Source organism: Glycine max, chromosome 2 (assembly GCF_000004515.6).
Source record: "Glycine max cultivar Williams 82 chromosome 2, Glycine_max_v4.0, whole genome shotgun sequence".
Classification (NCBI taxonomy): Eukaryota; Viridiplantae; Streptophyta; class Magnoliopsida; order Fabales; family Fabaceae; genus Glycine; species Glycine max.
The window spans coordinates 44597568-44619122 of record NC_016089.4 but is presented as its reverse complement, the minus strand read 5'-3'; the positions used below and the strand labels follow the sequence as shown (position 1 = coordinate 44619122).

Below are 21555 nucleotides of genomic sequence, written 5' to 3'. Positions count from 1 at the left end.
CAATGACATCATTTTTAGGCTTCAATTTATTTATATTATATATTTGTACTATAACAAACGAGATTTCTTTAGTCATGATTTTATTTTATCCAAATCAAAAAATTTACAACAATTCACATATTACTCAAACAATTGAATTAGACTTTTATGGTAAAATACATTATTTTATTAAACAAATATATTTTTAAAGAAGGAAAATTAAAATTATAGTTATAACATTGTTTGAATTATTGTTTAATATTTCATTATATAATTGTATTTCATTGTGAACTTTATAATTATAATATACTCTTCATTTTTTACTTATACTTTATAATCTTAACTAAAAATTGAAATAAAGATTAACAAAATACATAGGAATGAAAATAAAATATGGGAGAGTTTATTTAAACTTATTTCTTAAAAAGTTTTTTTAATAACTTGATTAACACTAAATTGTGTAAAAATATTATTAAATAAGAATATTTAGCGTTGACTAGTAGGAGAGAGAGCTTTCGAGGGTGACTCTTATGCTAGGGGAAAAAAAAAATACAAGATGCCACCTTGATGGTGCCTTTTACTTTTTAGGTGGAAAAAATTATTCATTTTAATAAATATTTTCTTGATCAACAATTAATTTTTCATTTTATTCCATTTTTGGTAAAAAAAAAAACCATCTAATAGAGTGTGGGGACAATTTCCAGTTAGTATGGGAACTAAAGTTAGGTAATCGATTATATAGTCGGGCCACCAGTCAAGATAAACGATCTTCATTTTATATATGTAGCTCGCAAGCTTACCACGTAACATCTGCCTGGGGCAACCGTCTGCACAAACAAGGAAACTAAAGCACAAAAAATAGAAACCCTAATTTGCACCACATATGGTATTATATTTGTGATTTTCATTTTCTCACAAGTACACTGGAGGATCCATGTTAATTATATGGTGTGGGGGCAAATTCCCTCGCATGTTTTTTCCTATATTTATACATGTGTAATAAAAAGAATCGCCCATAAGATATATATTTTTAAAATGAATGTTAAAAATATAAAATAATATTAATCTTACTATTTATCTTTTTAATTTTTTACACTATTGACCATAAAAAATCACAGAACATTTTCAAACTATAAATATGCATAACAGACAATTATAATTTCTAAAAATTTAATTATTTTAGATTTTTTTCATGACATTATATATTTTGGGAAAGTTTGTGATATTTTTTTAAAAAATATTATAAATTGTTTCTTATTCCTACTAAGAAATTTTTTGAATCTGTCACTGCACAATACTAAATTTCTGCCAAAAAAATGCAGGAATAATAAAAGGTGGACCAATCAATTACAGCAAATAATCAAGAAGTTTAGCCTGAGATTTTACCTTCCGAGGAAGCTCCAATTTTTTCATAACCACAAGTCCACAATCTATACATTGACCAACCATTCCGAAATTCCCACCATGCAAAATCTTTCTAAAGTAGTAAAGCGTGACCAAAATCAAACATAATGATGTGTGGAGTCACACATTACGTGTCGACATGATGAAATATGAGATTTCATGGGCTCAATAAGATTTTCTTATTTAAACATTTAAATATAAACACATGATTTCATAAAAAAAAACATTTTATTTTACAAAACAAGTAACATAATTTTCTTATTGAGCATGTTGAACATGTTGTGAATAAAATGAAGATGTTGAACATGTTGTGATTAAAATGAAGATAAACAAATAACATAATTTCATAAAAAATATCTTCATTTTTTTAATTACCACTTAAATAAATTGCAAACTTAAGGCATGTTTAACTTAAGGCATTTGAACATGTGAATTTTTTTGAAGTTTAATTTTTGTTTCATTGATGGTTTTTTTCTTATGTACATTAATTAAAAATGATAAATTAATTAGTAGTCTTTAAAATAAATTAAAAAAAAGCAGAAATGATTTAAAAAAATTAAATTGATAAAAAATACAGTACATTTCAATTATATAATATAGAGGAATTAAAATACTTCGATAATTAAGATGAGAAATACAAAGACATAAATAATAATAATAAAATGAGAATAACAATATATACTAACAAATACAAGTGAAACACAAAAATGACAAAACTAATTATACTTTGAAAGATGTAGTGTAATAAATGTGTCTTTATATTATTTTAAAATTTATTAAAATAATTAATTTTCTTAAAAATAAAAATTAAAAAAAAATTCACGTTGAGAATTTAAGTTAGGAAAACCTAACTTTACACTATGAATAATAAATATATATATGTTTTACTAAATAATAGGAGGATACGTATGATTTAGTATTTAATTAATTTTTTATGTATGTCTGGGGAAAAAAATTCGGGGATGCGGTGGCTCCGTCGGTTGTGCTTCAGTGCTTGTTTGGGTTGGAGATGTGGAGTAGTCAAATCTCAAATGTAACTTAAAATAAAACCCTAACCTGGAAAAAGCAACATTGTTGTTTTTTTGTTATTGATTAACACATTATTATTTTTTAATTAACTTAATTTAAAAAAGACTATGGACACAAACACATTAACAAGTGCATTAAACGGAACATGATAAAAAGCAGGGATCTTAAATTAATGGTCTACTAATATTAAGGCACATAGCTCGCGCGGGTTGCAGGTTATATAATCGAGCTACAGTATGTTAGACTTAGAGCCCAAATACCTAACTCTAATTGGAATGAACTTTTTGGGGGGGTAATTAAGCTAATTTTGAACATCTATCGATCACTCGGCGATCAACTTGTCAATTTTCAGGCACCTCATTACTACAACAAGGGCTTTTTACGACCCCACTTTACATCGAATGTTAAAAAGGTGAGGTAATAAAAACTGCGGTGACACTATTGTAATTTATTTGTAGTTGTCTAAAATACATTATTTCTATATTGGTTATATAAATAACCTGTGTAGAAATGTTTCATTATTAACCTTGTCTTCTAGAGTGACTTAATATAAAAAAAAATATTTCAAAATATAATTTTAACTTATTGAAGAATATTTTTTAAATAACATATCATCAATCAAAATAAAGATAGTTAAAATTTATTTATATTTAAGGTCACTGAATCTTTCTATTATTATTTTATATTATTGAATTCGGAGAGATTATTTATATTAGCAGTAACATATGCTAATATATTTTTTCCAGTCACTTATAAAATTAATTAAATTCTAAAAATAAAATCAAATGCTCTATGGTTTTTACTTTATGGTTCGTTCTAACCTGGCACTCCTCAGATCAAAATGCTAAGGTGACATTAATTTTATTTTATTATTTACATTTACTACTATTTATTTAAAATAATTAGAAATTCATCTTATGAAATATATATGCTATATATATATATATATGTGGACACTTTCATGCAACAATCATACACACTCCATTTACACAATTATCTGTTCATTAATTCCACTGTGTGTGAGGGTGTGTCTTCCATAATCTCTCTTAATGGAACAGTTGAAGCCAAGTGCTGTTAACTCTTCTCCTCTCACTCCACTCACCTTCTTGGACAGAGCAGCCACCGTTTACGGCGATGTCCCTTCCGTTGTTTATAACGACACAACCTTCACGTGGTCTCAGACGCGCCGCCGATGCCTCCAGCTGGCCTCTGCCCTCGCCTCCCTCGGCATCGGCCGCGGCCACGTCGTCTCCGTCGTGGCCCCCAACATCCCCGCCATGTACGAGCTCCACTTCTCCGTCCCCTTCGCCGGCGCCGTCCTGAACAACATCAACACCCGCCTCGACGCCCGCACCGTCTCCGTCATCCTCCGCCACGCGAACTCCACGCTCGTCTTCGTCGACTTCGCCTCACGCGACCTCGTCCTCGAAGCCCTATCGCTCTTCCCCAGGCAACACACTCATCGCCCAACCCTAATTCTCATCACAGACAACACTGTCCAGGAAGAGAAAACCAAAACCTCACCCACCGTTGATAATTTCCTCCACACCTACGAGGGGCTTATGAGCAAGGGCGATCCGAACTTCAAGTGGGTCTTACCTAACTCCGACTGGGACCCTATGATTCTCAACTACACTTCGGGAACGACGTCGTCTCCGAAAGGCGTTGTCCACTGCCACCGTGGAGCGTTCATCAGCGCATTGGATACTCTTATCGACTGGGCTGTTCCGAAGAACCCTATTTATCTCTGGACGCTTCCGATGTTCCACGCTAACGGCTGGAACTTAACGTGGGGGATCGCTGCTCTAGGTGGCACCAATATTTGCGTCCGCAAGTTCGACGCTGGGGTTGTTTACTCTCTCATAAGGAACCATCACGTAACTCACATGTGCGGCGCACCCGTGGTGCTCAACATGTTAACCAACTCTGATAAGAGGCCATTGGAGAAGCCGGTTCAGTTCATCACAGCCGGAGCGCCGCCGCCTGCGGCGGTGCTCCTCCGAGCGGAGGAGTTTGGGTTTGTGGTGGGGCACGGGTATGGCTTGACGGAGACCGGCGGAATCGTGGTATCGTGTGCATGGAAAGGAAAGTGGAACAGGCTGCCGGCGACGGAGAGGGCGAGGCTGAAGGCGCGACAGGGGGTGAGAACTGTCGGCGTGACGGAGGTCGACGTGGTGGGTCCCACGGGGGAGAGTGTGAAGCGTGACGGAGTTAGCGTCGGGGAGATTGTTGTGAAAGGAGGGTGTGTGATGTTAGGGTACCTAAAAGACCCTTCAGGAACCGCGAGGTGTTTCAAGAACGGTCGGTTCTACACTGGGGATGTTGCTGTGATGCATGAAGACGGGTACTTGGAGATAAAAGATAGGTCAAAGGAGGTTATCATTAGTGGCGGTGAGAACTTGAGCAGCGTTGAGTTGGAGTCGGTGTTGTACGGGCACCCGGCGGTGAACGAGGCGGCGGTAGTGGCGAGACCTGACGAGTATTGGGGAGAGACGCCGTGCGCGTTCGTGAGCTTGAAGGCGGCGATAAAAGAGAAAGAGAAACTGACGGAGAAGGACATGATTCAGTATTGTAAGGACAACATGCCGCATTATATGGTTCCCAAAACGGTGGTTTTCAAAGACGAGCTTCCCAAAACGTCCACTGGGAAGATCCAGAAGTTTGTGCTCAAACAAATCGCAAACAACATGGGATCCCTCAAACATAGTCGAATTTGAACACTGTGATGGATATGTTTTTAGTTGATATACAAGCCAGCTGATCAGTTGCAATTTCCTATTGTATTATCGTTTTATCACTTTATCACCATCCACCATAATTAAATAATACTACTGGCTTAACCGTGTGTGTGTGTGTTTTTTTTTTTTTACTTTATACTTTCGAATTTTCATATATTTTATTTTTAAAGTATATATTTTGTGCATTTTGTTCTTAAATTAACTTAAGTTCGAAAATTATGTTCGTTGATTCTATGACGTGATTCTTTGGTGTTGACGTAGCTACATAATCGACGTAACTTTATATGATGCTAACGTGATGGTGTACATGCATGATGGCACTAGCATGGATTTATGAAAATACTGTTTTATTCTTGAGCTGAATTTTTCTCTTTACCCGACACATATTCTCCAGTTGGACAGTAACAGTAACTGCACAGTGTTTTCTTCATGCTAACAGAACTGTAGTAGCTTATACAAATTGGACATTAAATAACAATAGTTGATTTGACCCAAAACATTGGTAGAAATAATAAAGTTTAACAACCTGATTAATTTCCTAAGGACAACTAATAGCAATAAACATTTCATGTAATAAGATTTAAAATGTTAAAATGATAATAAGATTAATCAATAAATTAATGGTTGAGAAAAATTATATACATTTAGTTTTTATTTTTATTTTTTACATGATTTAATTTTACTATCAAAAGCAAAAAGATATTTAAATGAAATGGAGATTTACGAAAATAGCTATGGATCTAAGTTTATTAAATGATCATGTGATTTTTTTAAAAACTCAAATCATGCATTTTATTTTTAATTTTAATTTACTATAAATTTGAATAAGAACATATATTCACATTATCAGATAGTTTAATCAAGAATATATATATATATATATATATATATATATATATATATATATATATATATATATATTTGCTATATATTTGAATGTTTCAATTAGGAAAATGATAGAGGTTACAATTAACTTAAATTAATTTATATTTTTTATGAATTAAAAATAAACAAAATTGATAACTTGGTAAACGTTTACAATAGTTAAAAAAATTCTATAAATTTAATAAATTGATTATCAATTTATCATGTAAAATCAAAATAAAAAACATTAAATGATTTAATTGATTATAATCAGAATACATACTCGTCATGACCTTAATTACTATTTAAAAAATATAATCAGAATAAGTACTATTAAAAAATCAGTATTACCATAATTAATATTATTTTATAGCTTTATGAATTAAAAAGTAAAATGAAATTCCAATGATATATCGGGGAGAAAAGAATTAATGTGGTATTGAAAAAATTTCAAATGGATGATAATCTTTTTTATGTTAAAAATTTGGATGTGAAAAAAGGGAGAATTTGAAATTATTCAGAGGAAAAGGAAAAAGAAAGTTCAAAAAAAGAGGAGGAATAAAAAACCAAAATAGTATATATATATATATATATATATATATATATATATATATATATATATATATATATATTTATAATTCAATGGGTTAGATTCACTTATTTTTTGTTAATCTTTTACTTTTTCTTGAATAATCAATATCACTTATGTTTCTATTGTAATAAAAGATTAATTATGATTTTAAGTATGAACAATTCCTATTAAATATTAAATAAATAAATGGCCCAATCATTTATTAAAAGTCAATCTTCAATAGAAGAGAAGGTTTCTTTGAAACACTTATTTATTTCTATTTCAGTATAAGGTGTCTCTTTCTTTCATTTCAAAAAAATTATATAATTTCTATTTTAAAATTCAAAGGTAGGGCATTTCCCATTTTTATAGGAACTTCTACTAGAAATAATGGTATCTCCAATTATAGTCCCTATAGGGTGTAAAATATATTTTTTCTCACCATCCCTATAGTGTATGTGACAAGTGTATGCTATTGGCTAAAGATCAACAATCTATTCGCCAATCTAATAAATTCTCTTCTTGCTAACAATTCTTCTTAACGAAAGGAATATCTCATTCATTTTATTTGGGGATCTTGAGTAAAGGCCTCATCATCCAGCTAAGGCTGAGATCTCGATGCTGTTATAATTAAACCTAAAAAAATTACAGGATAAAATAGTAATCTAATTTTTAATACTTCAACTCATCTAATAGACATTCTTTGGAACACAATGATTCATTTAGTAACTTACGTTACATATTTTCATTTGAGTAACTTCATCCCAATTTTCAAATAGAGCAAAACATGAATTAAGAAAATTTATCATTTAAGATATTTCTTTACAAATTAATTTTATTAAGAATAAAGTTTACAACCACATGCATAAAGCCACGAGTGATATGGATGCATGCCTTGAAGGTAAAGGGTCGGCGGCTAGTACTCATGATGCTTCACATATTAATACTCCCAAGGATTTTTGTAGTGTGGATAATACTAATGTGAAGGGAATAAAGACTAAAGAAAGGGTCCAAGGATTGTCTGCTAGGCAAAAACGTGGCATTGAGAAGAGAAGGAAAAAACAAAAAGTTACACAAGAAGATGAACCTTCTTTGCAAAACTTTAATTATGGATTGCCTTCATTTCATTCTGGTCAGGTTTTTACTTTTATCATTTATCTGATGTAAGTATTTTACGTGTTAATTTTTAATCAAGTTATTTAATTTATGTACAAAATTTTCATTTTGACCAAATTCATGTTAATTAGGTATCCACGGATGTTTCGAGCAATATCCATAAAGACACAAGCTAGTCACAACAAGAGCATGATGGAATTGTTGCAAGTCATATAAGTGAATGTAGCATTTCCTTTTATTTTCTTAGTCTAAAAGTTAAAATATTAACATGAATTTTATTTTTTTTGTCCAGGAACAATTATCAACTACTACACATGAGCAAATGATGTCATCGATTTACATAGCCAAGATCAAGAACGCAATCCATAAAGCAACTTATCATACTGTTGTTATATAACACTCACTGTCCTTATTAGTTTCTAGCCCTAATGAATTTTTGTTTGACAACATATTTTTTGTTATTTGTGCTACTAAGGTTTTAGCACTTTTCTTTTTCATTTGTGATTCTTAGCTAATTAAAGATTTGGCGAGTTTCGTTTAATTTTTCATTGGTTTTGGTTTATGTTCCCCATGAACTTTATATATTTTTATTTTTCTGTTAGATGTTAATAAATTTGTGGTATGCTATAAATGATTAATGAGTTTTGTGGTGCCAACCTAGCTGGAATGAGAATTCTCATTTTCATGTTTTGACATGCAACTTTATTGAAATTCATGGTTAATGTTCTTTTTAGATCAATACTTTATTTTTGTATCCACTTCAAAAAAAAAGAAAAAGAAAAAGAGAGAATGGTTCGTCCTCTTGGGCCTGCTATTCTCTTGGGCCTTTTTACTATGAGATCCTATCCACCAAGTTCTGTATAGAAGGTTCAGCTGTTTCCTAAGAAGTATTACAGAAAGGGCAGTTACCTTGGGTGACAAGAATATTTCTCATTAACAGAATGCAGTCATGGAAAAGTTTCCAAACAAAAGCTAATACCTTGAATGGTTCATTTCCATGTTGATTCATTAATGTAGGAGTGCTTTCATCCAACAAATAGCTATAAACATGTTTGACTTTGTATCCCTCAAGTAGATTCATCTTCCATGACCACCCATCGTGAGTCGATGTGTTGAGTTAGCAAAGAGTCTGGGGTACCATTTACACAATCTTCTCTCTCCACACCAATCATCTTCCCAAAAGGATATATAAAAGCATCTCCATATTCTCAAGTATGAAAGCACGTGGTAGCAACATGGCCCTAGCCTCTCTCTATCTGTACTGTAGCATGGGCTTTATAAAAGCATAAAATGTCTCCATCCTCTAAATCACCAAAAAATGGCCATGCAAGCAGAGACGGATGCAAGGGGTTGTGTAGGGGTAGGGGTACGGTCCCAGCCCCCCTTCCCTTGGCTCCTTATATATGTATATATGGCTATATTACTGTATCAGAATTCGGAACCTTAACATGTTTTTTACAGTTATGAGTTTTCGTGTATGCATGCAAATTAATTGTTATGTAAATGACAAGATTTATGCTCGAAGGTTTTGGTAGCTAGGTGTAATCCTCCCCTTGGGTGCCAATAGGATGCGTAACTTTACAGGGTGGGTGAAAACTTTATTACGCATGGAATGAAAATAGGGGCTTGGTGGGTGGGTATAACTTGGTTATTCCTGGGAGGAATTGTTTCATGGCAAGGGCCTACACTTTTTTTTGTTACTGTTTTTTACTTACTAAAAAACACCGACTTTTTCCTTTAGAAATTTTTATAATTTGAAACGAATAAAAAATTTAATGAAATTTGAAATGAAATTTTTTATTATATTTTTATCGTTTGAAAATAAAAATTATTTTTATTTTATGTGTGAAATTAGTAAACTTTTTGTAATATTTATTATTTATTTATTAAAAATTATATATTTAAGTAATTACTACAAAAGAAGGAAAAAAGATATTCTAGCCCCCTTTAAAAGAGTTTTGGATCAGTTCCTCCATGCAAGAAAATTGTTTTCTATTTAATCTTCTGCAGATAATCAACAATATCACAACAACCTTATTTATGCGATAAAGGAAAATCCTAAAGGATCGACATGAATCATATTTTATTGATAATAAGTAGCCAAAAAACACAAGATACTACACCTTATTCAGAAAAAAAAAAACTCAAATCCTCTCCACTTAGATTTATATTTGTCTTCATATTTTCTGTACGTTCCATCTTTAAACTTCTTATTTATATTAAGAGAAAATAGGTTATGTACAATCAATTATAACATTATATAATAAATTGTTAATTTTTTAAAATTATATTTATAATATTTTATGATTAAATGATCATATGAAATTATTTTAATTTATACTTGCATATCATTAAACTCTTAATATATCAACAGCATTACAAAAAAAAAAAAAGAAACCTGTTATTTATCCATTATTAAACAGCAAAAGCAGAGATTCATATGGCTGAAATAGGAAGTTCAATAAAGATCGACCAAATATATAGGTAGTAACAAACAGCAGAAAGGAGCAGCCCCCTAAATGCCACTGGCTTTTGTAGTGCATGTGGTTGGTTAGTTGATATTACATTACATTATCGACAACAACTACTCATGCTGAACTTCATTAAATCAATTTCACCTTGGACCATACCCTATGGCAACACAATTTATTGCATCACATCTCTCTCTCTCTCTCTCTCACACACACACACACACACACACACTGCATGAATCTTTAGTATTTAAGAACCACAGCACCCACCCGAGACTTTCATTCTCTTCTCGACAACTGCATTTGCATTGGCAATAACGATCCATGGATGACCTAACCCCAAACCCCGCAAACTCACCACCCCTCACTCCACTCACCTTCTTGGAAAGAGCAGCAATCGTCTACGGCGATTCCCACTCCATCCTCTACAACCGCACTTCCTTCACCTGGTCTCAAACCCACCGTAGATGCCTCCAACTCGCTTCCTCCCTCACATCCCTCGGTCTAGGACGCGGCCACGTCATCTCTGTTCTCTCTCCCAACACTCCTTCAATGTACGAACTCCACTTCGCGGTTCCCATGTGCGGTGCCATTCTCAACAACCTCAACCTCCGTCTGAATCCTCACATACTCTCCGTGCTCCTCCGCCACAGCGAATCAAAACTCGTCTTCGTCCATTCCCACTCTCTTCCCCTCATCCTCCGCGCCTTATCCAACTTCCCCAAAACCACGCCACGCCCTTCCCTCGTCCTTATCACAGACGATGCAGATGCAGTCACCGTCTCACTCGCACACGTCATAGACACCTACGAGGGCCTTATAAAAAAGGGTAACCCGAACTTCCACTGGGCCCGCCCCAACTCCGAGTGGGACCCAATAACCCTAAACTACACCTCGGGAACGACGTCGTCTCCCAAAGGCGTAGTACACTCCCACCGCGCAACCTTCATAATGGCCCTAGATTCACTCATAGACTGGTGCGTGCCGAAGCAACCGGTTTACCTATGGACGCTACCGATGTTCCACTCTAACGGCTGGACCTTCCCGTGGGGGATTGCCGCTGCAGGCGGCACCAACGTCTGTCCGCGTAAAATCGACGCGCCAATGATCTACCATTTGATCCAATCACACAACGTTACACACATGTGCGCCGCGCCGGTTGTTCTAAACTTGCTGTTAACGAGAACCGAGCCGGTGAAGAACCCGGTTCACGTCCTCACCGGCGGGTCACCGCCTCCGGCGGCGATCCTCACTCGCGCGGAGAAGTTAGGATTTAGGGTTCGCCACGGGTATGGCATGACGGAGACACTAGGAGTGGTGGTGTCGTGTGCATGGAAGAAGGAGTGGGATAAGTTTCCGGCGACGGAGAGGGCGAGGTTTAAGGCGAGGCAAGGAGTGAGGACGGTGGCGATGACGGAGGTTGACGTGGTGGATCCAGCCACCGGAGTTAGCGTGAAGCGCGACGGTGTAACCTCCGGTGAGATAGTTTTCCGCGGCGCGTGTGTTATGTTAGGTTATTTGAAGGATTCAGATGGAACAAAAAGGTGCATAAGAAATAATTGGTTGTACACTGGTGATGTTGGAGTTATGCATGGGGATGGGTATTTGGAGATTAAGGATAGGTCAAAGGATGTGATAATAAGTGGTGGTGAGAATTTGAGTAGCGTGGAGGTGGAGGCGGTGTTGTACGATCACCCGGCGGTGAACGAGGTGGCGGTGGTGGCGCGGCCGGACGAGTTCTGGGGGGAGACGCCGTGCGCGTTTGTGATGCTGAAGGAGGGGCTGGTGGCGCCACCGTCGGAGAAGGAGGTGGTGGAGTTTTGCAGAGAGAGGTTACCGCACTTTATGGTGCCCAAAACGGTGGTGTTTAAGGAGGCGCTGCCGAAGACGTCGACGGGGAAGATTCAGAAGCACGTGCTGAGGATGGACGCACAGGCTATGGGGTCCTTGGCGGCTCCACAACCAACAATACCTAGTCGCATGTAGAATGGAATTGTTGTCACTTTGTCTAAAAAAGAGTTCAATTGTCCGGTTTTGGTTTGGTTGTTTGAATGAGTTAAGGTGGATGAGTCAAGATTTTGATTACATTTACATGCAGGTGTTACGAAATGTGGAATTAATTTGTCTATGAATTCAGCAGATTTGGTTTTGTTGGTGTACGTGTGTGTGTGTTTTTAATAAATGAATTTCAATTGTTATGAAGATCATGAAGAATAAATTAATAGTGATGTCCATATGTGCCGGGACATTGACAGAAGCTAGTATTTAATTTACATCTTTTGTCTTCATATGGAAATTTAATTTACATTTTATGTTATCAAAATACTGTCCATTTCAAGATTTTGTGAAAGTACAAAAGAAAATTTAAGATTTAATCCGGTCAATTAAGTCTAAGAGTTGTCAGAAGATAGTTTACATTGTTCATGACTAAAACCAAAGAGTCTCTTTATTTTAAAGTCAAGTAGAATTATCTTTTATAAAATTAATTTGTAGCCATGAAATATGATTGAAAATGTGTACCCAAATTGATCTTAGCCTTATTTTTTTTATTTATTAAAAAGTGCATTTTTATTTAGAAGAGCAAGAAAATTTTCTAACGATAAAATATATAAAGCACTAATTGGCCTCTCTAGTTTCAACTCCTTTAGTCATTTTCACTCTCACTTTTAGTTATATGTATTACAATTATCTTTTATAAATCAGTTATAATTTGAAATTTAAGATAATGCATACATTTTATTACATGTAATGATATATTAAATTATATTTTAGGTTATTAGTAATGTAAGAATTGATATAATTTATACTGATATATTTTTGTTGGTACATATATACTAATATAATTTGAGCTCTTGTATGTAAATACATCCTTTCCCATTGGCTAAAAAAATTCAAGGCCCTTTCGTATTAAACTTCACTTTGGAACATTGGGAATTTACCGATGGCAGGGAAATTGATTATTTAGATAAGGTTGGTCTGAAAGTGGTTGACATTATTATTCAGTCTAGCTCTCTTGCATGTTAGGGGCATGTGCCATTAGTTCATTCTTTGCATTAGAAAGTACGTAGGGTGTCCCCATATTAGGTGTTTAGTGCAGTACTCAACTATCCAATTTTAAACCCAACACCATTGCACGAACGAACCTATATATCATTATGCACTCAATACTAGTAAGTGGAAAAATATATCTTGGCACCCAAACGAATGTAGACACTTGAGAGAAGAAGTAGAGAAAAAAAAAAGTAGTTGATAAAATTGATAACATAGAAAGAAATAAATAAAGAAAAATAAGAGTTATTGATGGAGTGTTTGAAAATTTTGGATTTCAAAATATCACCATTTGTTTTTGCTCTCTTTTCTTAGGATAAAATTGTAGTAGTTCTTGACTTGCACTCCTTTCATCTATTTATAAGAAGGAAAAAGATTAGTGGTCACCTCAAGTCCCAATGTAACACCTTGAAATAAAGTAAAAAATATAAATATAATAAAATTTTGTATGTGATAAGAAAAGAAATAGAGAGAAAGAAAAAATATTGAGAGAATGTTTAAAATAATAGTGTTTTTGTATCATTACTCTTATAAAAACTTTTGTTTTTAAAAGATACTTAGTTTATAACTCGTGCATACAGTACAAGTTACTCCATTATGTTATATATATTTTTTTTGTTTTAATAGTAAAATTGTGAATTGATTAAGAAGTAAATTTATTTGTTGAACCTTAGAATTTGAAATAATATATAAACTTTGAGAGTGTTGTAATAATAATTGATACAAATATGTTAAATTGGTCCATATATTTTATGATTAAAGAAAATCTGTAAAAATCATTCGAAAAACATACAATATATTAAATTAACTAATCCTATTGATATAATGACCCAACACTGAACGATAGATTAGATCAGGAATTACATTTTCATGATTATTATAAAGTGATAACAAGACCCTGACAAAAAGTTGATACAACAGCTACTGAAAAGCAGATCCGATAAGTCTTGTTGCACCCCTGTTTGAAAGACAAATAAGCATGAAGACTTTAGAAAACAAACACAATTCAAAATAAAGCAACTTGCTTCAAAAATGCAAATAATCAAAGAATAGTGAGTCAAATAAATCCACAATTAAGCATTTAGAAGTTTTTAACAATGTCCATCGGCAATGCAAACCAATTTAAATAATAAATATAGACAATTTTAATATTGTAAATAACGTATTGTGTTGATTTTCTTCCACCATAGTCAATTAATTTCCTTGCAAGACGACGAGTCATAGAACTCTGAAGAATTCTACCACTAAATTAACTAATTGTCCTAACCTCTCTCACACACACCCCCACCCACGCATGCACACACGCACACACAAAAAAAAAGTTGGCTAATGTTTGTAAACTACACCAGCACATGACACAGCTATCAAGAGAAAGAACAAATTACACCACACCAACCCATTAGTAAATGACTATTATCCAAATCCAAATTAATTTTGAAGACGACAAAAACATGTAGATAAAATACCCACTGAAATGCTACTGATGATTTTCAACACCAGAATACATATATTCAAGACAAACTAAGCTTTTCACTCCCAATCAGATGAGTTTTGTCTAGGGAAAAGGGTGACAGTTAGAGAAAATATTACTCTCTCCATCTCATAATAATTGTCATATAAGAATAAAAAATAAGTCTTAATATAATTATTATTTTAGCTTTTCAATATAATACTAATTGTTTTTTTCCACTTATACACCTTATAATATTAATGATGAACAACAAAGACTAAAATAATTAATAATTATAAGGTTAATTATGTAAATTGTTACTCTCTTTCATCCTCCCATCACCCTTCTCCAACCGTGGGCCAACATTATATTTTCATATTAATTGACAGTATTTTTGAATCATTTTACAACTGCTTATGTATTGAGTTTAGAATCATAATAGAAAGGCCGGAATTAAATAAATCATGGTAAAAGTAGTTGTTGCTTCCTTGCAGACTCCCATGGGAGGTATATGCTGTCATGTTGGCTGACAAAATTGATGGGAACAAAAAATAGGAGGAGCGTTTGCTTTCTGAATTTAAGAAGCATTTTGACATTGAGTTTATTGACCACAATGTAAAGAGAGAAGTAAGATTTTACACACCTTTTTTTCATTCATACCTAGGAGGAAATAGACTCGTCAGCATGAGGATATTATGATGAATATTTGGTCTATTCCAAACTATATAGGCTTGTCATATGATTCGATGGGAGCATTAGTTTTCCTGTAACAAAATCTGTAATCTCCTCAGATTAATAATAAATATGGATAGCTTAGGTCTGTGTAAAAAAAATCTAAGACAACAATAATTATGGTACGAAGGGAATATTCCCTATTCACCCTAGGTCTTAGTATTGGTTTTCATGGAAACACTTCTCAATCCAGGTAAAGACATCTTTCTCCTCTTGAACCTCATCTCTCTCCAATTAGGTCCCTCCAAACTTGATGTTTTGGCTGCTTCATTTGATCCTCAAGTGGCATTTACAGTCAAGAACTCTTCTCTGACAATACCTAAGTTGGCAAAAAATATAGACTATGGATTGCTTAGTCACAGATATTCTCTAGGATGCAAGAAATGCAAGCCTACCAGTCAAGATTTTGATCCCCCATATAGCATCAATCAAGTTTTTTGCTGGTGCTTCTAAACACAATTTCTATTGACTGCTCTGCAGGCAGTATCAATAGCTATTAAGTTTGCTTCAAAGCCAAATATCCAAATCGTTTCAAGCATGCTAAGAAAATATTTTTTTTCTTTCACTATTATTAATTTCTTTCAAATAAAAATGTTTGGATGCTGCTTATGTTTTGCTGCTACTTTGTCGTCCAATAAAGCCAAATTCACCCACCTCCAATATAGAATTAAACATTACATACTACAATTTTATTTAATATTTTTTTTTGCAAAATTAAAAATTCTCAAATAAAATAAATACTCACAGAACAGATATTATGTTCTCCATCACACTGTCATTTATGAAATTTGTATTCTCTCAGAAAAATTCCACAAATTGAAGATTTTTCAATGTTTTTTTCCTCCCAATTCTTATACTTAGATCTAAGTGTGCTTATATCGATTCAATAAAAAAAATGCCCCCTTTTGCAACAAAAAAAAATATAAATAAGAGAACATTAAATTTTAAAAAAAATAAAAGCTTTTGATATACAATAAACTGACACAGATGTCCTAATTGCTAGGGGAGATTAAAGAATTAAGTGAATATAGTAATTGTTAATAAGAAATCAAGTAAACATAGTAGTAGAGCTTGATCAGTTATCCTAAAAGTGTTGAAATTAATTAATTAACTGGCAGTTATATATTTGTTTTATTTGATTAGTTTTAGATATTAACTAAGTTTACCAAGTAGGGGGTTGTTGCAGCACTCTGCACGTTGTTGCAGTACTATGCACATTACACTTATTTTCCCTAGTTTGTAGCTTTGCAGTTTAGATGTATCTTACCTATTTATTGGTTGATTGATTATTGAATAAAATGAGTTAATTTTTTTCTCATCTCAAAGTAACAAAAAAAGTATAATAATGGGTTTATTGAAATTACCTTCTCCTGCCCTTCGACAGGTTTGGGTAGACAATTAGCTTCAATATCATACTTCAGAATCCGAAAGCATTCAAGTCTTTCTTCCAAAAATAATGCATATGTACATACCTAGGCAGAGCAATCCCAAGCTGCAAGCAAATGAAATCATATGGCAAAAAGTATATAATAGAGTTAAACAATAGGAGGATCATGACTACTCAAGATAAAAGCCGCTTTTCTCATACGGTAGAAATAGATATTCCAGAAAACCATCCATTTGCATAATCTTACCATATAAATCAAAGGGAAATCGCAAAAATTAAAGGTGAACAAATTACCTCCGGAGCAAACTTCTTACGATGGTCACACGTAAAAAGAAAAAACAAAAAATCATATGAAAACCGGAATGCACTGATATTGATGACTATCAATTTCCATGAAATCGATTTTGACCATTTGATTTAAGATGCAATCCAGCAATAATCGTTGAAACAAATACATAAAATGAATATAAAATAAAAATTAAATCAGGGTAAAATACAATTGAACAAATTTTTTTTAAAAAAAAGAGTAAAGATCTACAACAAACAATTCATGGTTGGATCAAAAGTGAGTGAAACTTACTTGGGATCGGCTATCTTAGATTGTGCTAGCTTTGTGCAATTCATGTATACCTCAACTCACGGTTCTTATCTTCTACTTCATAACTTATCTGCTAATATGTATATAAATTATAAAACTGTAAATAAAAAACAAACATTAAATTTAAAAAATAAAAGAAAAGAATAAATAAAAACATAAAGAAAGAAGAATAAAACGTAAAAAAAAAAAGAAGAAAAATTAGAAATAAAATGGTAACATAAAAGAACGAAAAAATATAAAAAAGGAAAAAAAATAACTAAAAAAAAGCAAAACTGAAAAGAAAAATAGTAAAAAAAATTCTAACATTTCAAGATCTTCCCCTGAATCAAATTACTGGGACCCAGCAGAGAAAATGTATGAAACTTATAGTTGTGTGCTTTACCTATGATAATTGGGACTGGAATGAGGTATCAACAGCCACTACTAGAAAAATTGGATTTTAAGTCGGTTCTTATACCCATGTCACGACGATTTTCAACCGTCGTTAATGTCAACATCGGAAAATGTATAAGCTATTTTACGACGGTTATGGGAACCGTCGTTGTAAGTTTTGAATACTATGACGATTAAAAATAACCGTCGTAGTATGTGCTAAATATTACAACGTTTCTTCTATAACCATCTTAAAGTCTACAGATAATTTTGGGATATTAAGACGGTTGCGATGACCGTCTTAGTAGGTGCGCATTGTCTACGACGATTATTAGAAAATCGTCTTAACTGTAACAATCATAATTTACATTTTAAGACGGTTTTTTAGACCATCTTTGTATGTTATGACAATTTACGATGGTTTTTATGACCGTCTTAGATGGCATGTCAAGACTGCATACTAAGACGTTTTATGGGAAACGTCTTTGTATGTTATGCCAATTTACGACGGTTATGAGAATCTTCTTTGTAGGTCTACATTATGTTATCATTTTACGACATTTTCGAGAATCGTCTTTGTATGTCTAATTTTTTTTTATTTTCTTCGTTTTATTGATGCATTTTTTTTACATTGATCTCTGGTACCTATAAATTAAATCAGACCATGCAAATTAAATAATAGCATCAAATGAAATCTGAACAATAGCATCAAATGACATGCATCCTACATATATAAGTCCATGCAAATTGAATACCCTTTTTTGAATTAATGATCCTCTAATGTATCCAACATACAAAGTTGTAGCCATAATTGTTCTAATTCTTTGATGAAACCACAGGAAAAATGTACTTGTACATAATACAAATCAAATTTAGCAACTGCTTTTCCTAAAAGATAAAAAGTAAGTTGTCCATTTCTATCGAACTGTTGTGATGACCTCCACGTCTAACGATGAGCCATCAGAAAACCACTACAAAATTAACATTAGATAAAATTATTAGTAACTTAACAAATATTAACCAAAGTTACAATTGTAACTCCATGCATTATGTTTACCTTGTGCCAGCCATCCTTCAAACCGGCAGTCACGATGCACCACATCCAGTGCATGACATAATATCCACACTCAAACCCTACACTTTGCACATTACTCTACATATAACATTTTTAATAGTTACTTAACATTCAACACTTAAAGATGTACAAACGGTTCATTACAAACAAGTATTGATTACCTTGGGTTCAACCCACCGAGGTGCACCTTGATTAGACATGCCTTCAAAAGAACTGGTTGTTGTCTTCATTGCACTAGTTAAAAAAAAATAGCATATATATGACAACCATTTTTGTTGTATATGTAACAACAATTACAACCTAAAGGATGCCATGATTTGTATATTTGAATAGAACCTGTTAATTGCGCCTTTGATGTTAATATCATGCTTCTTCCTCAGAGAACAAAACCAAACGACCGTGTTTTCCCTTGGGTGGAGAACAAATAGTTGCCAATGTGCCCTGAATTGGACAATTATAATAACAGAATTGTACAACAACAAAAAAATACTTAAATTCGAAGAACAATTGAACTTACTGATGCAAGTAAGCTCCTAAATACAACTGCCTTTGTGATTCCTTGACCCATGTTTCAATGTATTGTTGGCATTGTTGACGTCTTTCCTTAGCATTTTGTATAGATTGAGGCTCTAGCAAACCATATAGTGACTGATCAGCTTTGCTTCTACCGCACTCATTCATAAATCTATTTGGAAGACAAGTCATGATTATTTTAAATGTTTTAGATTTAAAAATAATGGTTATCAGGTAATCAAACATAAAGGTTGCAGGAAAATGACTTACATGGTCCACAATTGTAGTATCGCTATGTTTAAACACTTGTCACCTGATATTATTTCCGCTAGATCTGCATGTGTGATGTAAAATTTTGCCCCAATATCATGAAGTCCAAATTGGTTCGCCTCCCACGACACTTCCACTGGATTCTGGTACACATAAAACAATATCTTCATCAACTCTCCTAATGGATCGGATTCACCCGCAAGCTTTGCATCACTACTATGTTCAACTGGCTTCCGCACATTAAGGTCAGAATCCTAAGTAGTACAAGAAAATAAATATTAAATTTAATCAAAAACTTAACAAATATTACAAGTGTGTATTCAAATGACAATTTGGTAGGGGGATTATTATATTACTTACATAAGATAAAGGTTTCACTAGATGTCTGGGCCATCCAATGAATGAGTTCACGGCGTCCTTGACATACTGAATCTTTGAAGTGGGTAACGGGACAATGGCTTCACCATCGTATACAGTGTCAACACACACCCTTACTACATCATCTCCATAAGCAACAGTGTGTATCATGCCACCTACTCCAAAGACCTTTCCCCCTGCCACCAGCTGTGTACTATCACCACAAACAATGTAAAAGCCCATACTACATGTATCAAATGTAGACCGCTCATTACCAACAACATTATTAGCAGCTTCAGCACAACTCTCTTTCGTGCTAACACGTGCAACAAATACGTCAGGGTTAGACGATCTTGGGGGAGCTGACTGTTGCGTATGAATTTGGGATAATTCACTCTTGATCGCATCCAACTCCATTTTCATCTTGTCCATACGGTCTTTGTTCTCGTCTTCTACCTCTTTCTTCACCTCTTGCTTTATAGTTTGTATGATTTCAACCAATCTTTCGGCGGTGATCGCAGGCGAAGAACTGTGGGACCCACAAGAAGCATGTCCAAAGTAGCTGGTTATGGTCACACCATGTCCACCGACACGAACACGTCCAAGATGCTCTGGACGACCAATGACAGTGTTTAGGATGTCTTGACGACCATGTGGGACAAAAGCTCCCTGTTTAGCTTGTTCTTGTAATTCATCCTATGACATTGACAACAAATTAACTCGTTGTTATGGTTACAAATTACAATTTATAATTGTGGCATATATTGAACTTACAATTTTGTCTGCGATTTCTTGAGCTGCTGCAGATGTCATTTGTCCAAATTTGTTTGTCCTAGCCTTTTTCCACTTCTCATGTCTCGCAATAGGGGATGGAGGGTCGACGACCATATCTGCATTTTGACTATTGTCACCTTCATTCAGTCTTGACTTTGTTTTCTCGGCCATTAATTTTTTTTCAAGCACATCGTATCCTCCACGAGAGAGTACGTGGGGAGATTCATTGAATTTTTGAATTTCCTGTGCTTTTTTGCGTATTCCCTGTCAGCATTTTCACATACAACTCAAACATGTTTGACATTAACAACTAAATTACGTAATTAAAATGTTATGTAAAAAGATTGAAATTTAAACCTTCCAAGTAGGGGTCTGTCGAGTCTTTGCAAATTCTTCCCATGTATTTCGATCAATACCATACTTAGCAGATGGATCCTTGTTTTGTTCATCGTCATTCTCAGCATATACATATCTGGTCGTCAGGGAGGACTTAAATTGCCTCCATCTGGTCCCAACGGTGGACATAACCTTCTTCTTCGCAGTTAAACCTTCAGGTATGTCAAATTTGGCCTAAAATAATAAATAGACAAAGTTAAATTTGTTACTGCATAGACCACATTTCCACCGCAATTAAATAATATATATACCAGTCACTAAAAGGTTGCAAGCTGCTTATAAAAAGTTGACAAAATAGTCTAGTGTACCTTACTGATGTACATTACTAAAAACTACATATATGGAAACATTTTTCCCTAATACAATGCACAATCATAGTATGAGATGGCCTTAATACAATGCACAGTCATA

At 33.8% G+C, this 21555-nt stretch overlaps 2 protein-coding genes across 2 annotated transcripts; both read left to right on the top strand.

Annotated features, from left to right (window-relative positions):
- Positions 1–3381: 3381 nt before the first annotated feature.
- On the top strand, positions 3382–5252 carry LOC100779323 (probable acyl-activating enzyme 5, peroxisomal). The gene has a single exon (XM_003519258.4). The coding sequence runs from the start codon at positions 3462–3464 to the stop codon at positions 5127–5129; it is 1668 nt and encodes a 555-aa protein (XP_003519306.1). The 5' UTR covers positions 3382–3461; the 3' UTR covers positions 5130–5252.
- A 5166-nt stretch (positions 5253–10418) lies between these two features.
- On the top strand, positions 10419–12429 carry LOC100789991 (probable acyl-activating enzyme 6). Its single transcript, XM_003518309.5, has one exon. It carries the CDS (start codon positions 10497–10499, stop codon positions 12156–12158), a length of 1662 nt encoding a protein of 553 aa, XP_003518357.1. The 5' UTR covers positions 10419–10496; the 3' UTR covers positions 12159–12429.
- Positions 12430–21555: the final 9126 nt, after the last annotated feature.